Below are 18,160 nucleotides of genomic sequence, written 5' to 3' on the forward strand. Positions count from 1 at the left end.
AGGCAGCTCTTTCTCACCGTCACACTGCGCATTGGAGCACGCCTGGACATCGTTCGCCGAACCCATGACATCCGATTTTTTTGTTGCGAAAGCAAACCGAAAAGTTTTTCAGTTTTCCGAAAACTTGCAAAGAAATAAAATGTCTCCTTTTCCTCTCATACTTCATTTCAGGCTATGGGGCTACTTACCCGCCGTGGTTGCTCAGTGGCTATGGTGTTGGGCTGCTCGAGCACGAGGTCGCGGGATCGAATCCCGGCCACGGCGGCCGCATTTCGATGGGGGCGAAATGCGAATACACCCGTGTACTTAGATTTAGGTGCATGTTAAAGAACCCCAGGTGGTCCAAATTTCCGGAGTCCTCCACTACGGCGTGCCTCCTAACAGAACTGGTTTTGGCACGTAAAACCCCATAATTTTTTTTATGGGGCTATTTAGTCGGCGTCACTGCAGACAACCAGTGATAACGCAGAACTCTGTTGTATGACAAGTTATGCAGATCGCATACGTAAACGTGAGTTTCCCAAGGCAGCATGCCTCTCTCCTAAGCAGCACCCACACACAATGTTTAACGTCCCAACAATGTTAAACAATATCTTATAAGAGCACAGTGGGTCAAACTAAAGCCCCTATACCTCAAACCGGTCTGTGTCGTCTGCTTCTATAGACAGCAAAATAGGCGGCATCCTTGCAGGCTTCGGGTATATCAAGCTGTCTTCCTTGCGGTCTACGTCAGGATGAGAACAGAACATGATATGGCGGCTGTCTGGCAAAGTCGGCACATTATAGCTGTTTATGCCCGTATTTGGAATACACCCGACAGAGCGCACACACGCAAGCAAACGACGTCATCGAGAAGCTAGCCTGACGACAGGAGCGAGCCGATCAGAAGCGCCGCGTCACGCGCCGTTCCTGTCGGCGCATGCGCACCGCCTCTGTTCGTTATCAAGACGGAAGCTTCTAGAACATTCTACCATGTGATTCCACTATCGGACGGCGCCGTCTGCGCCTGCGCATTAAGGCTAGTTTGCCTTTTTAAACGCACAACGCAGTCGCCCCCGGGAGTCACTGTTGCAACTTGTGCATGTGTTGTGCCCGAGAGACCCTTCAACTGGACCAGGAACGCGTCTTCACACCTGACCGGACTATGCCTTTCATGTGTGTGTGCGTCTGCTTGTGCTCGGACATTTGGCCGTTCTTCGGGGATACTTGGAAACCACCAGGACCACACCGCCGAGGGCCTGCTTGGAAGGAGCCGACTCGGAACAACGGGCTTCGTTAACTAAAGGTGAACCACCTCCGCGTGGGTGTTTGCGTCTAGCGAGATTGCGTTGACTATTGCTGCGCTTGGTTGGGTCAAATGTTTCTCGAGCCGTCGCCATGTCGAGTCCTGTCCATGACGGAAGCGTGAGGGGGTGTCTTCGCACACGAGCTTCAGGTTTAGCGAACACTAGGAAGGACTAGCTTGTATAGGGTTGCCCCCTTTTACGCTTGCGTTGTGGACGGCGACTCGTTCCGAACGCCGCTGCAAACGGAGCACGTTATCGTGTCAAGGAATGCCCGCGCGCGTCACAGGTGCTCTTGAACGATAAGTGCTTTCCGGGCGCAGTTTGGCATTCGGAATTCGGTAGTCGGGTGAAACCGAAGAACGGGGGTTACAGCCACGGTGTGTCGGTACCTTTGCCAACTTTCTTTCTTTGCAGATCTCCAACCGTCCTTTCGCATTTCAACGACGCTTTTTTTTCGCGTGTTATGAAGAACCCAGCCGCGCCTTTTGGACCACCGACATTCAGCTAAACCGCTGCGTTTCCAAGTGAGTACATCATGCCTTTATTACTTATTGTCTTGCTTAACCGGTTCTTCCGCTCATTGCAGATCCAAAGCCCATGTGCGCCTCGCAGCAACATCCTGGAAACTGCGCACCGCCGTGCCGTGCGACTTCCATGACCCAGTGTGTTCTTCGGCCATCTGCGGGAAAGTGCCGACTCATCGTCAGGTCTGCGACCACGGCTGCAACATTTCTTATCATGGGAGCCTCTTCGCCGTGGTTTTTGGAAGCCTTTTTTTCGTGGCACCGACCTTTCGCTCAGCGCCCGAGCCTTGCTGCTTTTTTCCGTAGCGTTTTTCGCGCCCGACCGTCACCGCATTATCAGGGTAAGTACATCACATCTTTGCTTACGCTTTAACTTTATTTTTTTGTTTCGGACATCGCAGTTGCGCGTACGTTTAGGGTCCTGTATGGGCGCTCGGACCACGGTGCTCCTGGCTCGACTACACGTGCCCTTGTCGAGGAGCCTTGCAGTCACCTTTGCCGACGAGCTTCGCTGTCACCTCGTGTTCGGACGTCTCGGTGGAAGCGGTTCTTCCTCGTCCCGTGTGCCCGTTCCAGAAATCCTTCTCGGCCATGGGCTCTGGTCCGCACTGCTGCGCCGCCACCATCGGGCTCGGCCATCACATTTCCATGTACGTATATTTATCAGCATCACTGCGAACAAGTCGTCTGCGACTGGACGTTATCATTACGTTTTCCGATTCACCTGAATTTGTGACAGGCCTCATTCAGGCTTCATTACGATATTCCAGTGTAGAATCGGGCGTGGAAACCGGCTGCGGTGCAACATTGCTTATCGCACTCGCATGTGATTCCGCATATAACGGGTGTTGCGCGATTCGATTTCTGTTCGCGTTTCGGTTATTGTGATAGTGTTTCCATTAACGATTTTTGTTCCCCTGATGTCGTCGCAGATCCCACGGCTTTTGCGGGCGCCGTTTCCCATGTGCTGCCGGTTCTGCTGCCTCATGCTGCTGCTGTGACTGGCTTCGTGCTGTCGTCATACCATCTGTCTGAGCTTCCCTGGCTACCACCGACCTCGGCTACCACATCGTGCTCTTCAGGCGGCTGCTGACTTCTCTTCGCAGTGGAAGTTCCCCTACCAGCGGGGAGCTGCCGCACAACGCACATGGCAATGCCAGAATAAAAATAAGCGTACTTTTTAAAAGATTAGCCTACTGTCTAGTTCCTGTCGATGCTCTAAGTGCTAGCTGGCGTCAGCTGGCTTGGGCGCATTGTATTGACTCCGTTGTTGCATGCAATAGCAACTCTACCCTGCTGATGCCTGTGGCAGGCAAATTAGTCGTGACGCAAATATTGATGTCATGGAAGCTCCCACTCTACGTGCAGAATACTCCTTTGCTGGTAAGGAAACAGTGCAATCAGTCGGCACTTAGTTATGCGTAAACTGCCGCAATATGTTGTGAAGTGTACTTAGGGGCAGGTTAAGGAGGCCCAGGTGGTCAAAATGAATCCGGAGTCCCCTACTACGGCGTGTCTCGTAACCAGATCGTGGTTTCGGCATGTAAATCCCCATAAATAATAAAAAAAACGTAAGTGGAAAAGAAAGAGTTGAAAGTGAACTACCTGCACTAGTTTCCAGCTTAGCTACGCGGGCGGTACAGGGTGAGCTTGTTGACCACGCCTGTCGATGTCGGGTCCGAAAGACTTCAACTACTTTAACCTTTCAACGGCAGGTTTATATTCGATCAAAAGGCGCTGTTTACGTGCGTTCTGTCGGAAAGCTGGCGTTATCGTATTGACGGCTTCTTTATTGTAAGGATAAGTCCTGCAGCTCGCGCCAAGGGAAGGCCGCAAAGCGCCATGCAGTGAAGTGGCAGCGTATGGTGGTAGCTTGCCGGACGGGACAGCGAAGACCATCTGTAAGGCGCATCAGTGAGCGCGTCATGGTCTCGGAGAGCACTTTGTTAGCGGAGGCTTTGAAGCAAAACGTGTCATTTGGTCGTGACAGCTATCGGGAATGCTGCAATGGGCGACACATGGTTTCTGGTAACGCCGTTAGGTGATGCCGAAAACATAGCCGCAATGATGTGTTTCGGGCTCCTGCCGCCCGCAAATGCAAAACCTTCGAGGTCTAACACTCCAAGAAAGTTATTGTTTGGGCGCGGATTTGGACTCCACTAATACTCGCGACTTAATTACGTCATACCAGCCAGCATTATTCGCGCGGTTAGTTGAGCTAATTAACTTGAACTTCGCGCTCCCTCTAAGGCACAGTAGAAGGAAAGAAGCTTGCTTTTACCTATCGCTGTAGTTCAGTGGTTTTGGCGTTACGCTGCTGGGTCGGTGGTCGAAGGTTCGATCCCAGTCACGTTCAAATGGAGGCGAAATGCAAAAATGCCCCTGCTCCATACTTTTGGTGCACTTAAAAAAAAAAAAAAAACCACAGCTAGCGGAATCGGCTAGCGCAAGGCAGGGGTAATTGGAGATCACAGGGAGAGGCCTTCGTCCTGCGGTGGACATATAGGCTGATGATGATGATGATGATGAAAGAACCACAAGTAGTCAACAGTGCTCCACTATGGCGTGCCTTCTAATCATATCGTGGTTTTGGTGCGTATAGACCCAGAACATAATTTAATTTAAGCTTGCTTCCCCTACGCTCTAAGGGCCCGTCAATGAATTAAGAGATTGCGAATGCGGCACGCGGTGGCTATATAGGCGGTCATCTATCGTTAATTCTAGAAAGCTTTGTTCCGTTATAATCTCGGTTCCAGTGGCAGTTGTGGCATCTGGTATGTATACAGGTGACATCAATGTGCCATCATTGAGTATGCAATCGTCAAGGTAAGACACGGGTTCGAGACACCAATCTAGTACTTCTCGCAGAACAAGCATGAACACAAGGGCGGACACAATGTAACTTTGTCAGATAATTTAGCAGCTTCTTCGAATAGGGTTTTCGCAGGATGGAAGACCTTGATGACCTGGGACATTCACATACGGGTACCTGCACCCTCTGAAACACCTGGCCGGACCTGGAACACCTAATCTTGGACTGCCTGCTGTTCTGTCGCCAAGCAACGGGCCCTTCGCTTTGATCCCTTGGGATGGGCGACCTGCTTCCCCAGATCCTGGCATTACCGAGGCCGAGTGCCACTGCGGCCGTCAACGAGCTATGGCGGTCGCAACGAGAACTCTTGGATGATCCTGAGGCTCCAGCCACTGGCACCAGGCTTCTCCATCTCGGGTGTCAGCTCCCACGATGCAGATTATAATTCTCCAACATCACGATTCCTCCCATTTCTTCATTCCTGCCCCTTAACAAATTCACTGCAGCCCTCTAAGGGCAAAAAAAGTGAATAAAGATAATATGGAGCATCAACAGCCTCATTACCTAAGACTCGCTAATGTTATTTGTATTTATCAAAGTTAGGCCTCCGATAACAAGTGTACTATCACGCTTAATATTAGCTGCAACCGGCGAGCCGTGTCCGCAGCTACGCCGTAAAAGGAAAAAAAAAAGTGGAAACGGACTCGTCATTGCAGAAATGCGCATACCCCCTCGCGGAGCAATAAAACAGTGGCCCGCAGAACAGCCCGTAAGTCCTTAGCGCAGCGTACGTGCTTCGTCATGGCGCACGCTGCCCTGGCTTCGTAGCTTCTTTTTCGCTATGGAGCGGTGGGCCTATGTGTATTATCGCTCCTCGAAGAACGCACACTAGTGAACGCAGAGGGTATGCGCATATTGCTCAAATGGCGACAACCTCTCCACTATTCTCTCGAGAGCGTCGTTGTAGCAACGCGCGTTGCAGCTCATACTGAGCGCAATAGTACGTTTGTAGCTAATAGCAAGCTCGTATCAAATCGACATTCAATACTTAACAAAGCAAAAGGTTGTGTCTGTGTTGTGTTGTGTCTGTGTTGATAAACTGAGGGGGAACCCTCGATCACCAGGGGGTTGTGGTGTGCGCCAGCACGGCCTCTCAATAAAAATACATGGCCCCTGCGGATACGTCTGCGGATACGTCCCTCACCATGCTAATGTATGGGCGGACGCCAACTTACGCGATGAATACATGGACATGTGCAGATTGACTTTCGCCAGCAAAAAACGTAAGTCTTAGCCTACTACAATGTCAGCGCAGCTAGCTCCAATCACCTCCCCGGAAAGCGCTGGTTCTGCGGACACGTCACTCCCCATACTAAAGTACTTGTTGACTCATACTTACGCGATGAATAAATGAACATGCGCAGATTGACGTTTACCAAAAAAAAAAAGACAAGAAAGAAGGTAAGCCTATAGCCCATTACAACGTCAGCGCAGCTAGCTCCAATCACTTCTCTGCAAAGCCCTGGTTGTGCTGAGGCGTCACTCCCCGTACTTGCTGACTCATACTCACGTGATGAATAAATGAACATGTGCAAATTGACTCCCCCCCCCAAAAAAAAAAAAAATGGGTAAGCCTATAGCCCATTACAAAGTCAGCGCAGCTAGCTCCAATCACTTCTCTGCAAAGCGCTGGTTCTGTGGAGGCGTCACTCCCCATACTTGCTGACGCATACTTACGCGATGAATAAATGAACATGCGCAGATTGACTTCCCCCCCCCCCCAAAAAAAAAAAAGGTAAGCCTATAGCCCATTACAACGTCAGCGCAGCTAGCTCCAATCACTTCTCTCGAAAGCGCCGGTTCTGCGAACACGTCACTCCCCATACTTGCTGACGCATACTTACGCGATGAATAAATGAACATGCGCAGATTGACTTCCCCCCCCCCCCCCCCAAAAAAAAAAAGGTAAGCCTATAGCCCATTACAACGTCAGCGCAGCTAGCTCCAATCACTTCTCTCGAAAGCGCCGGTTCTGCGAACACGTCACTCCCCATACTTGCTGACGCATACTTACGCGATGAATAAATGAACATGCGCAGATTGACTTCCCCCCCCCCCCCCCCCCAAAAAAAAAAGGTAAGCCTATAGCCCATTACAACGTCAGCGCAGCTAGCTCCAATCACTTCTCTCGAAAGCGCCGGTTCTGCGAACACGTCACTCCCCATACTTGCTGACGCATACTTACGCGATGAATAAATGAACATGCGCAGATCGACTCCCCCCCCCCCCCCCAAAAAAAAAAAAGTAAGCCTATAGCCCATTACAACGTCAGCGCAGCTAGCTCCAATCACTTCTCTCGAAAGCACCGGTTCTGCGAACACGTCACTCCCCATACTTGCTGACGCATACTTACGCGATGAATAAATGAACATTCGCAGATTGACTCCCCCCCCCAAAAAAAAAAAAAAAAGGTAAGCCTATAGCCCATCACAACGTCAGCGCAGCTAGCTCCAATCACTTCTCTCGAAGCGCCGGTTCTGCGAACACGTCACTCGCCATACTTGCTGACGCATACTTACGCGATGAATAAATGAACATGCGCAGATTGACGTTTCCCCCCCCCCCCCCCAAAAAAAGGTAAGCCTATAGCCCATTACAACGTCAGCGCAGCTAGCTCCAATCACTTCTCTGCAAAGCGCTGGTTCTGCGGAGGCGTCACTCCCCATACTAAAGTACTTGTTGACTCATACTTACGCGATGAATAAATGAACATGCGCAGATTGACGTTTCCCAACAAAAAAAAAAAAGACAAAAAAGACGGTAAGCTTATAGCCCATTACAACGTCAGCGCAGCTAGCTCCAATCACTTCTCTGCAAAGCCCTGGTTGTGCTGAGGCGTCACTCCCCGTACTTGCTGACTCATACTCACGTGATGAATAAATGAACATGTGCAAATTGGACCCCCCCACCCCCAAAAAAAAAAGGGTAAGCTATAGCCCATTACAACGGTCAGCGCAGCTAGCTCCAATCACTTCTCTGCAAAGCGCTGGTTCTGCGGAGGCGTCACTCCCCATACTTGCTGACGCAACTTACGCGATGAATAAATGAACATGCGCAGATTGACTTCCACCCCCCGCCCCAAAAAAAAAAAAGGTAAGCCTATAGCTCATCACAACGTCAGCGCAGCTAGCTCCAATCACTTCTCTGCAAAGCGCTGGTTCTGCGGAGGCGTCACTCCCCATACTTGCTGACGCATACTTACGCGATGAGTAAATGAACATGCGCAGATTGACTTTCCCCCCCCAAAAAAAAAAAAAAAGGTAAGCCTATAGCCCATTACAACGTCAGCGCAGCTAGCTCCAATCACTTCTCTCGAAAGCGCCGGTTCTGCGAACACGTCACTCCCCATACTTGCTGACGCATACTTACGCGATGAATAAATGAACATGCGCAGATTGACTTCCCCCCCCCCCCCAAAAAAAAAAAAAAAGGTAGGCCTATAGCCCATCACAACGTCAGCGCAGCTAGCTCTAATCACTTCTCTCGAAAGCGCCGGTTCTGCGAACACGTCACTCCCCATACTTGCTGACGCATACTTACGCGATGAATAAATGAACATGCGCAGATTGACTTCCCCCCCCCCCCCAAAAAAAAAAAGGTAAGCCTATAGCCCATTACAACGTCAGCGCAGCTAGCTCCAATCACTTCTCTCGAAAGCGCCGGTTCTGCGAACACGTCACTCCCCATACTTGCTGACGCATACTTACGCGATGAATAAATGAACATGCGCAGATTGACTTCCCCCCCCCCCCCCCCGAAAAAAAAAAGGTAAGCCTATAGCCCATCACAACGTCAGCGCAGCTAGCTCCAATCACTTCTCTCGAAAGCGCCGGTTCTGCGAACACGTCACTCCCCATACTTGCTGACGCATACTTACGCGATGAATAAATGAACATGCGCAGATTGACTTCCGCCCCCCCCCCAAAAAAAAAAAAAAAAGGTAAGCCTATAGCCCATCACAACGTCAGCGCAGCTAGCTCCAATCACTTCTCTCGAAAGCGCTGGTTCTGCGGAGGCGTCACTCCCCATACTTGCTGACGCATACTTTGCGCATGTTCATTTATTCATCGCGTGATTGACTTTCCGCAACCAAAAAAAAAGAGGTAAGCCTATAGCCCATTACAACGTCAGCGCAGCTAGCTCTAATCACTTCTCTCGAAAGCGCCGGTTCTGCGAACACGTCACTCCCCATACTTGCTGACGCATACTTACGCGATGAATAAATGAACATGCGCAGATTGACTCCCCCCCCCCCCCCCCCCCCCCAAAAAAAAAGGTAAGCCTATAGCCCATCACAACGTCAGCGCAGCTAGCTCCAATCACTTCTCTGCAAAGCGCTGGTTCTGCGGAGGCGTCACTCCCCATACTTGCTGACGCATACTTACGCGATGAATAAATGAACATGCGCAGATTTACTCCCCCCCCCCCCCCCCCAAAAAAAAGGTAAGCCTATAGCCCATCACAACGTCAGCGCAGCAAGCTCCAATCACTTCTCTGCAAAGCGCTGGTTCTGCGGAGGCGTCACTCCCCATACTTGCTGACTCATACCCACCCGATGAATAAATGAACATGTGCAAATTGACTTTCCCCAACAAACAAAAGGTAAGCCTTCTCTGCAAAGCGCTGGTTCTGCGGAGGCGTCACTCCCCATACTTGCTGACTCATACTCACGCGATGAATAAATGAACATGTGCCCATCACAACGTCAGCGCAGCTAGCTCCAATCACTTCTCTGCAAAGCGCTGGTTCTGCGGAGGCGTCACTTCCCATACTTGCTGACGCATACTTACGCGATGAATAAATGAACATGCGCAGATTGACTTTCCCCAACAAAAAAAAAAAGGTAAGCCTATAGCCCATTACAACGTCAGCGCAGCTAGCTCCAATCACTTATCTGGAAAGCGCTGGTTCCGCGGAGGCGTCACTCCACATACTAAAGTACTTGTTGACTAATACTTACGCGATGAATAAATGAACATGCGCAGATTGACGTTTCCCAACAAAAAAAAAATGAAAAAAAGGTAAGCCTATAACCCATTACAACGTCAGCGCCGCTAGCTCCAATCACTTCTCTGCAAAGCCCTGGTTCTGCGGAGGCGTCACTCCCCATACTTGCTGACGCATACTTACGCGATGAATAAATGAACATGTGCAAATTGACCCCCCCCCCCCAAAAAAAAATAAATAAAAAATAAAGGGTAAGCCTATAGCCCATTACAACGTCAGCGCAGCTAGCTCCAATCACTTCTCTGCAAAGCGCTGGTTCTGCGGAGGCGTCACTCCCCATACTTGCTGACGCATACTTACGCGATGAATAAATGAACATGCGCAGATTGACTTCCCCCCCCCCCCAAAAAAAAAAGTAAGCCTATAGCCCATCACAACGTCAGCGCAGCTAGCTCCAATCACTTCTCTGCAAAGCGCTGGTTCTGCGGAGGCGTCACTCCCCATACTTGCTGACGCATACTTACGCGATGAATAAATGAACATGCGCAGATTGACTTTCCCCCCCCCCCCCCCAAAAAAAAAAGGTAAGCCTATAGCCCATCACAACGTCAGCGCAGCTAGCTCCAATCACTTCTCTGCAAAGCCCTGGTTCTGCGGAGGCGTCACTCCCCGTACTTGCTGACGCATACTTACGCGAGGAATAAATGAACATGCGCAGATTGACTTTCCCCCACAAAAAAAAAAAAAAGGTAAGCCTATAGCAAATTACAACGTCAGCGCAGCTAGCTCCAATCACTTCTCTGCAAAGCGCTGGTTCTGCGGAGGCGTCACTCTCCAGTACTTGCTGACGCATACTCACGCGATGAATAAATGAACATGTGCAGATTGACTCCCCCCCCCCCCAAAAAAAAAAAAAAAAAAAGGTAAGCCTATAGCCCATTACAACGTCAGCGCAGCTAGCTCCAATCACTTCTCTGCAAAGCGCTGGTTCTGCGGAGGCCGTCACTCCCCATACTTGCTGACGCATACTTACGCGATGAATAAATGAACATGCGCAGATTGACTCCGCCCCCCCCCCCCAAAAAAAAAAGGTAAGCCGATAGCCCATTACAACGTCAGCGCAGCTAGCTCCAATCACTTCTCTGCAAAGCGCCGGTTCTGCGAGGCGTCACTCTCCGTACTTGCTGACTCATACTCACGGGATGAATAAATGCACATGTGCAAATTGACTCCCCCCCCCCCCCCCAAAAAAAAAAAGGTAAGCCTATAGCCCATTACAACGTCAGCGCAGCTAGCTCCAATTACTTCTCTGCAAATGTCTGGTTCTGCGGAGGCCTCACTCCCCATACTTGCTGACGCATACTTACGCGATGAATAGATGGACATGCGCAAATTGACCCCCCCCCCCCAAAAAAAATAAATAAATAAAGGGTAAGCCTATAGCCCATTACAACGTCAGCGCAGCTAGCTCAATCACTTGTCTGCAAAGCGCTGGTTCTGCGGAGGCGTCACTCCCCATACTTGCTGACGCATACTTACGCGATGAATAAATGAACATGCGCAGATTGACTTCCCCCCCCCCCCCCAAAAAAAAAAGGTAAGCCTATAGCCCATCACAACGTCAGCGCAGCTAGCTCCAATCACTTCTCTGCAAAGCGCTGGTTCTGCGGAGGCCGTCACTCCCATACTTGCTGACGCATACTTACGCGATGAATAATGACATGCGCAGGTTGATTCCCCCCCCCCCCCCCCCTCCAAAAAAAAAGGGAAGCCTATAGCCCATTACAAGTCCAGCACAGCTATCTCAATCACTTCTGGAAAGCGCTGGGTCTGCGAAGGCCGTCACTCCCCACACTACTTGCTTGACTCATACTTACGCGATGAATAAATGAACATGCGCAGATTGACGTTTCACCAACAAAAAAAAAGAAAAAAAAAGGTAAGCCTATAGCCCATTACAACGTCAGCGCAGCTAGCTCCAATCACTTCTCTGCAAAGCCCTGGTTCTGCGGAGGCGTCACTCCCCGTACTTGCTGACTCATACCCACGCGATGAACAAATGAACATGTGCAAATTGACCCCCCCCCCCCCCCCCCCCAAAAAAAAAGGGTAAGCCTATAGCCCATTACAACGTCAGCGCAGCTAGCTCCAATCACTTCTCTGCAAAGCGCTGGTTCTGCGGAGGCGTCACTCCCCATACTTGCTGACGCATACTTACGCGATGAATAAATGAACATGCGCAGATTGACTTTCCCCCACAAAAAAAAAAAAGGTAAGCCTATAGCCCATTACAACGTCAGCGCAGCTAGCTCCAATCACTTCTCTGCAAAGCGCTGGTTCTGCGGAGGCGTCACTCTCCGTACTTGCTGACTCATACTCACGCGATGAATAAATGCACATGTGCAAATTGATTCCCCCCCCCCCCCAAAAAAAAAAAAAGGTAAGCCTATAGCCCATCACAACGTCAGCGCAGCTAGCTCCAATTACTTCTCTGCAAATCGCTGGTTCTGCGGAGGCCTCACTCCCCATACTTGCTGACGCATACTTACGCGATGAATAGATGGACATGCGCAGGTTGATTCCCCCCCCCCCCCCCCAAAAAAAAAAAAAAGGTAAGCCTATAGCCCATTACAGTGCCAGCACAGCTAGCTCCAATCACTTCTCTGCAAAAGCGCGGTTCTGCGGAGCGTCACTCCCCATACTTTGCTGACGCATACTTACGCGATGAATAAATGAACAGTGCGCAGAGACTTTACCCCCCCCCCCCAAAAAAAAAAGGTAAGCCTATAGCCCATTACAACGTCAGCGCAGCTAGCTCCAATCACTTCTCTGCAAAGCCGCTGGTTCTGCGGAGGCGTCACTCCCCAGTACTTGCTGACTCATACTCACGCGATGAATAAATGAACATGCTGCAAATTGACTCCCCCCCCCCCCAAAAAAAAAAAAGGTAAGCATATAGCCCATTAAACGTCAGCGCAGCTAGCTCCAATCACTTCTCTGCAAAGCGCTGGTTCTGCGGAGGCCGTCACTCCCCATACTTGCTGAAGCATTACTTACGCGATGAATAGAATGAACATGCGCGATTGACTTCCCCCCACCCCAAAAAAAACAAAAGGTAAGCCTATAGCCCATACACGTCAGCGCAGCAGCTCAATCACTTCTCGGAAAGCGCTGGGTCTGCGGAGGCGTCACTCCCACACTAAAGTACTTGTTGACTGATACTTACGCGATGAATAAATGAACATGCGCAGATTGACGTTTCCCAACAAAAAAAAAAAAAAAAGGTAAGCCTATAGCCCATTACAACGTCAGCGCAGCTAGCTCCAATCACTTCTCTGCAAAGCCCTGGTTCTGCGGAGGCGTCACTCCCCATACTTGCTGACGCATACTTACGCGATGAATAAATGAACATGTGCAAATTGAACCCCCCCCCCCAAAAAAAAATAAATAAATAAAGGGTAAGCCTATAGCCCATTACAACGTCAGCGCAGCTAGCTCCAATCACTTCCCTGCAAAGCGCTGGTTCTGCGGAGGCGTCACTCCCCATCCTTGCTGACGCATACTTACGCGATGAATAAATGAACATGCGCAGATTAACTTCCCCCCCCCCCAAAAAAAAGGTAAGCCTATATATAGCCCATCACAACGTCAGCACAGCTAGCTCCAATCACTTCTCTGCAAAGCGCTGGTTCTGCGGAGGCGTCACTCCCCATACTTGCTGACGCATACTTACGCGTTGAATAAATGAACATGCGCAGATTGACTTCCCCCCCCCCCCCCCAAAAAAAAAAGGAAATCCTATAGCCCATTACAACGTCAACGCAGCTAGCTCCAATCACTTCTCTGCAAAGCCCTGGTTGTGCGGAGGCGTCACTCCCCGTACTTGCTGACTCATACTCACGCGATGAATAAATGAACATGTGCAAATTGACCCCCCCCCCCAAAAAAAATAAAATAAATAAAGGGTAAGCCTATAGCCCATTACAACGTCAGCGCAGCTAGCTCCAATCACTTCTCTGCAAAGCGCTGGTTCTGCGGAGGCGTCACTCCCCATACTTGCTGACGCATACTTACGCGATGAATAAATGAACATGCGCAGATTGACTTTCCCCCACAAAAAAAAAAAGGTAAGCCTATAGCCCATTACAACGTCAGCGCAGCTAGCTCCAATCACTTCTCTGCAAAGCGCTGGTTCTGCGGAGGCGTCACTCTCCGTACTTGCTGACTCATACTCACGCGATGAATAAATGCACATGTGCAAATTGACTCCCCCCCCCCCCCCCCAAAAAAAAAAGGTAAGCCTATAGCCCATTACAACGTCAGCGCAGCTAGCTCCAATTACTTCTCTGCAAATCGCTGGTTCTGCGGAGGCCTCACTCCCCATACTTGCTGACGCATACTTACGCGATGAATAGATGGACATGCGCACGTTGATCCCCCCCCCCCCCCAAAAAAAAAGGGAAGCCTATAGCCCATTACAGTGCCAGCACAGCTATCTTCAATCACTTCTGGAATGCGCTGGGTCTGCGGAGGCGTCACTCCCCACACTAAAGTACTTGTTGACTCATACTTACGCGATGAATAAATGAACATGCGCAGATTGACGTTTCCCAAAAAAAAAAGAAAAAAAAGGTAAGCCTATAGCCCATTACAACGTCAGCGCAACTAGCTCCAATCACTTCTCTGCAAAGCGCTGGTTCTGCGGAGGCGTCACTCTCCGTACTTGCTGACTCATACTCACGCGATGAATAAATGCACATGTGCAAATTGACCTTCCCCCCCCCCCCAAAAAAAAAAAAAAGGTAAGCCTATAGCCCAATACAACGTCAGCGCAGCTAGCTCCAATTACTTCTCTGCAAATCGCTGGTTCTGCGGAGGCCTCACTCCCAATACTTGCTGACGCATACTTACGCGATGAATAAATGAACATGCGCAGATTGACTCCCCCCCCCCCCCCAAAAAAAAAGGTAAGCCTATAGCCCATCACAACGTCAGCGCAGCTAGCTCCAATCACTTCTCTGCAAAGCGCTGGTTCTGCGGAGGCGTCACTCCCCATACTTGCTGAGGCATACTTACGCGATGAATAAATGAACATGCGCAGATTGACCCCCCCCCCCCAAAAAAAAAAAAAAAAAGGGTAAGCCTATAGCCCATTACAACGTCAGCGCAGCTAGCTCCAATCACTTCTCTGCAAAGCGCTGGTTCTGCGGAGGCGTCACTCCCCATACTTGCTGACGCATACTTACGCGATGAATAAATGAACATGCGCAGATTGACTTTCCCCCCCCCACAAAAAAAAAAAGGTAAGCCTATAGCCCATTACAACGTCAGCGCAGCTAGCTCCAATCACTTCTCTGCAAAGCGCTGATTCTGCGGAGGCGTCACTCTCCGTACTTGCTGACTCATACTCACGCGATGAATAAATGCACATGTGCAAATTGACTCCCCCCCCCCTCCCCCCAAAAAAAAAGGTAAGCCTATAGCCCATTACAACGTCAGCGCAGCTAGCTCCAATCACTTCTCTCGCAAATCGCTGGTTCTGCGGAGGCCGTCACTCCCCATACTTGCTGACGCATACTTACGCGATGAATAGATGGACATGCGCAGATTGACTTTCCCCCCCCCCCCCAAAAAAAAAAAGGTAAGCCTATAGCCCATTACAACGTCAGCGCAGCTAGCTCCAATCACTTCTCTGCAAAGCGCTGGTTCTGCGGAGGCGTCACTCCCCATACTTGCTGACGCATACTTACGCGATGAATAAATGAACATGCGCAGATTGACTCCCCCCCCCCCCCAAAAAAAAAAAAAAAAGGTAAGCCTATAGCCCATCACAACGTCAGCGCAGCTAGCTCCAATCACTTCTCTGCAAAGCGCCGGTTCTGCGGAGGCGTCACTCCCCATACTTGCTGACGCATACTTACGCGATGAATAAATGAACATGCGCAGATTGACTTTTACCCCCCCCCCCCCAAAAAAAAAAAAAAAAAAAAGGTAAGCCTATAGCCCATTACAACGTCAGCGCAGCTAGCTCCAATCACTTCTCTGCAAAGCGCTGGTTCTGCGGAGGCGTCACTCCCCGTACTTGCTGACTCATACTCACGCGATGAATAAATGAACATGTGCAAATTGACTCCCCCCCCCCCCCCCCAAAAAAAAGGGTAAGCCTATAGCCCATTACAACGTCAGCGCAGCTAGCTCCAATCACTTCCCTGCAAAGCGCTGGTTCTGCGGAGGCGTCACTCCCCATACTTGCTGACGCATACTTACGCGATGAAGAAATGAACATGCGCAGATTGACTCCCCCCCCCCCCCCCCCAAAAAAAAAAAAAAGGTAAGCCTATAGCCCATTACAACGTCAGCGCAGCTAGCTCCAATCAGTTCTCTGCAAAGCGCTGGTTCTGCGAAGGCGTCACTTCCCATACTTGCTGACGCATACTTACGCGATGAATAAATGAACATGTGCAAATTGACCCCCCCCCCCAAAAAAATAAATAAAGGGTAAGCCTATAGCCCATTACAACGTCAGCGCAGCTAGCTCCAATCACTTCTCTGCAAAGCGCTGGTTCTGCGGAGGCGTCACTCCCCATGCTTGCTGACGCATACTTACGCGATGAATAAATGAACATGCGCAGATTGACTCCCCCCCCCCCCAAAAAAAAAAAAAAAGAAAAGGTAAGCCTATAGCCCATCACAACGTCAGCGCAGCTAGCTCCAATCACTTCTCTGCAAAGCGCTGGTTCTGCGGAGGCGTCACTCCCCATACTTGCTGACGCATACTTACGCGATGAATAAATGAACATGTGCAAATTGACCCCCCCCCCCCAAAAAAATAAATAAAGGGTAAGCCTATAGCCCATTACAACGTCAGCGCAGCTAGCTCCAATCACTTCTCTGCAAAGCCCTGGTTGTGCGGAGGCGTCACTCCCCGTACTTGCTGACTCATACTCACGCGATGAATAAATGAACATGTGCAAATTGACCCCCCCCCCCCCCCAAAAAATAAATAAATAAAGCGTAAGCCTATAGCCCATTACAACGTCAGCGCAGCTAGCTCCAATCACTTCTCTGCAAAGCGCTGGTTCTGCGGAGGCGTCACTCCCCATACTTGCTGACGCATACTTACGCGATGAATAAATGAACATGCGCAGATTGACTTTCCCCCACACAAAAAAAAAAAAAAAAGGTAAGCCTATAGCCCATTACAACGTCAGGGCAGCTAGCTCCAATCACTTCTCTGCAAAGCGCTGGTTCAGCGGAGGCGTCACTCTCCGTACTTGCTGACTCATACTCACGCGATGAATAAATGCACATGTGCAAATTGACTCCCCCCCCCCCCCCCCCCCCCCAAAAAAAAAAAAATTTAAGCCTATAGTCCATTACAATGTCACCGCAGCTCGCTCCAATTACTGCTCTGCAATTCGCTGGTTCTGCGGAGGCCTCACTCCCCATACTTGCTGACGCATACTTACGCGATGAATAGATGGACATGCGCAGGTTGATTTCTCCCCCCCCCCCCCCCCAAAAAAAAAAAAAGGGAAGCCTATAGCCCATTACAGTGCCAGCACAGCTATCTTCAATCACTTCTGGAAAGCGCTGGTTCTGCGGAGGCGTCACTCTCCACACTAAAGTACCTGTTGACTCATACTTACGCGATGAATAAATGAACATGCGCAGATTGACGTTTCCCAACAAAAAAAAAAAAATGGTAAGCCTATAGCCCATTCCAACGTCATCGCATCTAGCGCCAATCACTTTCTCTGCAAAGCGCTGTTCTGCTGAACGTCTCTCCCCTGCTAAAGTACTTGTTGACTCGTACTAAGCGATGAATAAATGAACATGCGCAGTATTGACTCTACTCCCCTCCCCCCCCCCCCCCCCCCGTCATACGCCCATCACAACGTCAGCGACAAGCTAGCTCTACAATCACTTCTCTGAAAGCGCTGGCTCTGCGGACAGCGTCACTCCCCATCTTGCGGACGCATACTCACGCGATGATAAATGAACATGCGCTTGATTGAACTTTCCTCACCAAAAGGTCTATAGCCCACTACCATGTCAGCGCATCTAGCTCCAATCACTTCTCTGGAAAGCACTGGTTCTGCGGACACGTCACTTCCTATACTTGCTTACGAATACTTACGCGATGAATAAATGAATATGCGCTGATTTTTGTTCGCTTTCCCCAACAAAAAAGGTCCACATGCACGTCCTACACGAGCTGACGTCTATACTCACGCCATGAATAACGAACATTTACAGATTGGCTTTTGCGAAATAAATAAATAAATAAATAAATAAATAAATAAATAAATAAATAAATAAATAAATAAATAAATAAATAAACGTAAGTCTAAAGTCATTACAATGTCTGCGCAGCCAGGTCCAATCACTTCTCTGCAAAACGCTCATTCGACGAATACATGCCTCCCCATGCTAATACACGTGCATGCGGGAATTCGAAGCAGATCTGCAAGTACACGGCTCGTTTGACTTTGGGAGCCTTCTTCATTACCAAGCATTCAAATATTTGC

At 49.8% G+C, this 18,160-nt stretch overlaps 1 protein-coding gene across 2 annotated transcripts; it reads left to right on the plus strand.

The window, feature by feature from the left end:
- The first annotated feature begins 549 nt into the window (after positions 1 to 549).
- On the plus strand, positions 550 to 2,988 carry LOC119460885 (uncharacterized). Of its 2 annotated transcripts, XM_037722000.2 has the most exons (4): positions 550 to 1,810; positions 1,873 to 2,151; positions 2,212 to 2,460; positions 2,743 to 2,988. In XM_037722000.2, exons 2-4 carry the CDS (start codon positions 1,884 to 1,886, stop codon positions 2,901 to 2,903), a joined length of 678 nt encoding a protein of 225 aa, XP_037577928.1. In that variant the 5' UTR covers positions 550 to 1,810; positions 1,873 to 1,883; the 3' UTR covers positions 2,904 to 2,988. The 2 variants fall into 2 exon arrangements, with proteins under 2 accessions (XP_037577928.1, XP_037577927.1); XM_037721999.2 differs by having other exon boundaries at positions 550 to 2,151.
- Positions 2,989 to 18,160: the final 15,172 nt, after the last annotated feature.

This window comes from Dermacentor silvarum, chromosome 8 (assembly GCF_013339745.2).
Source record: "Dermacentor silvarum isolate Dsil-2018 chromosome 8, BIME_Dsil_1.4, whole genome shotgun sequence".
Taxonomy (NCBI): Eukaryota; Metazoa; Arthropoda; class Arachnida; order Ixodida; family Ixodidae; genus Dermacentor; species Dermacentor silvarum.

Coding starts and splice junctions, on each gene's coding strand:
- LOC119460885 (XM_037721999.2), top strand. CDS start 1,884: ATGTGCGCCTCGCAGCAACATCCTGGAAACTGCGCACCGCCGTGCCGT. Junction 2,152..2,211: donor ACCGTCACCGCATTATCAGG/GTAAGTACATCA, acceptor CGGACATCGCAG/TTGCGCGTACGTTTAGGGTC. Junction 2,461..2,742: donor CTCGGCCATCACATTTCCAT/GTACGTATATTT, acceptor ATGTCGTCGCAG/ATCCCACGGCTTTTGCGGGC.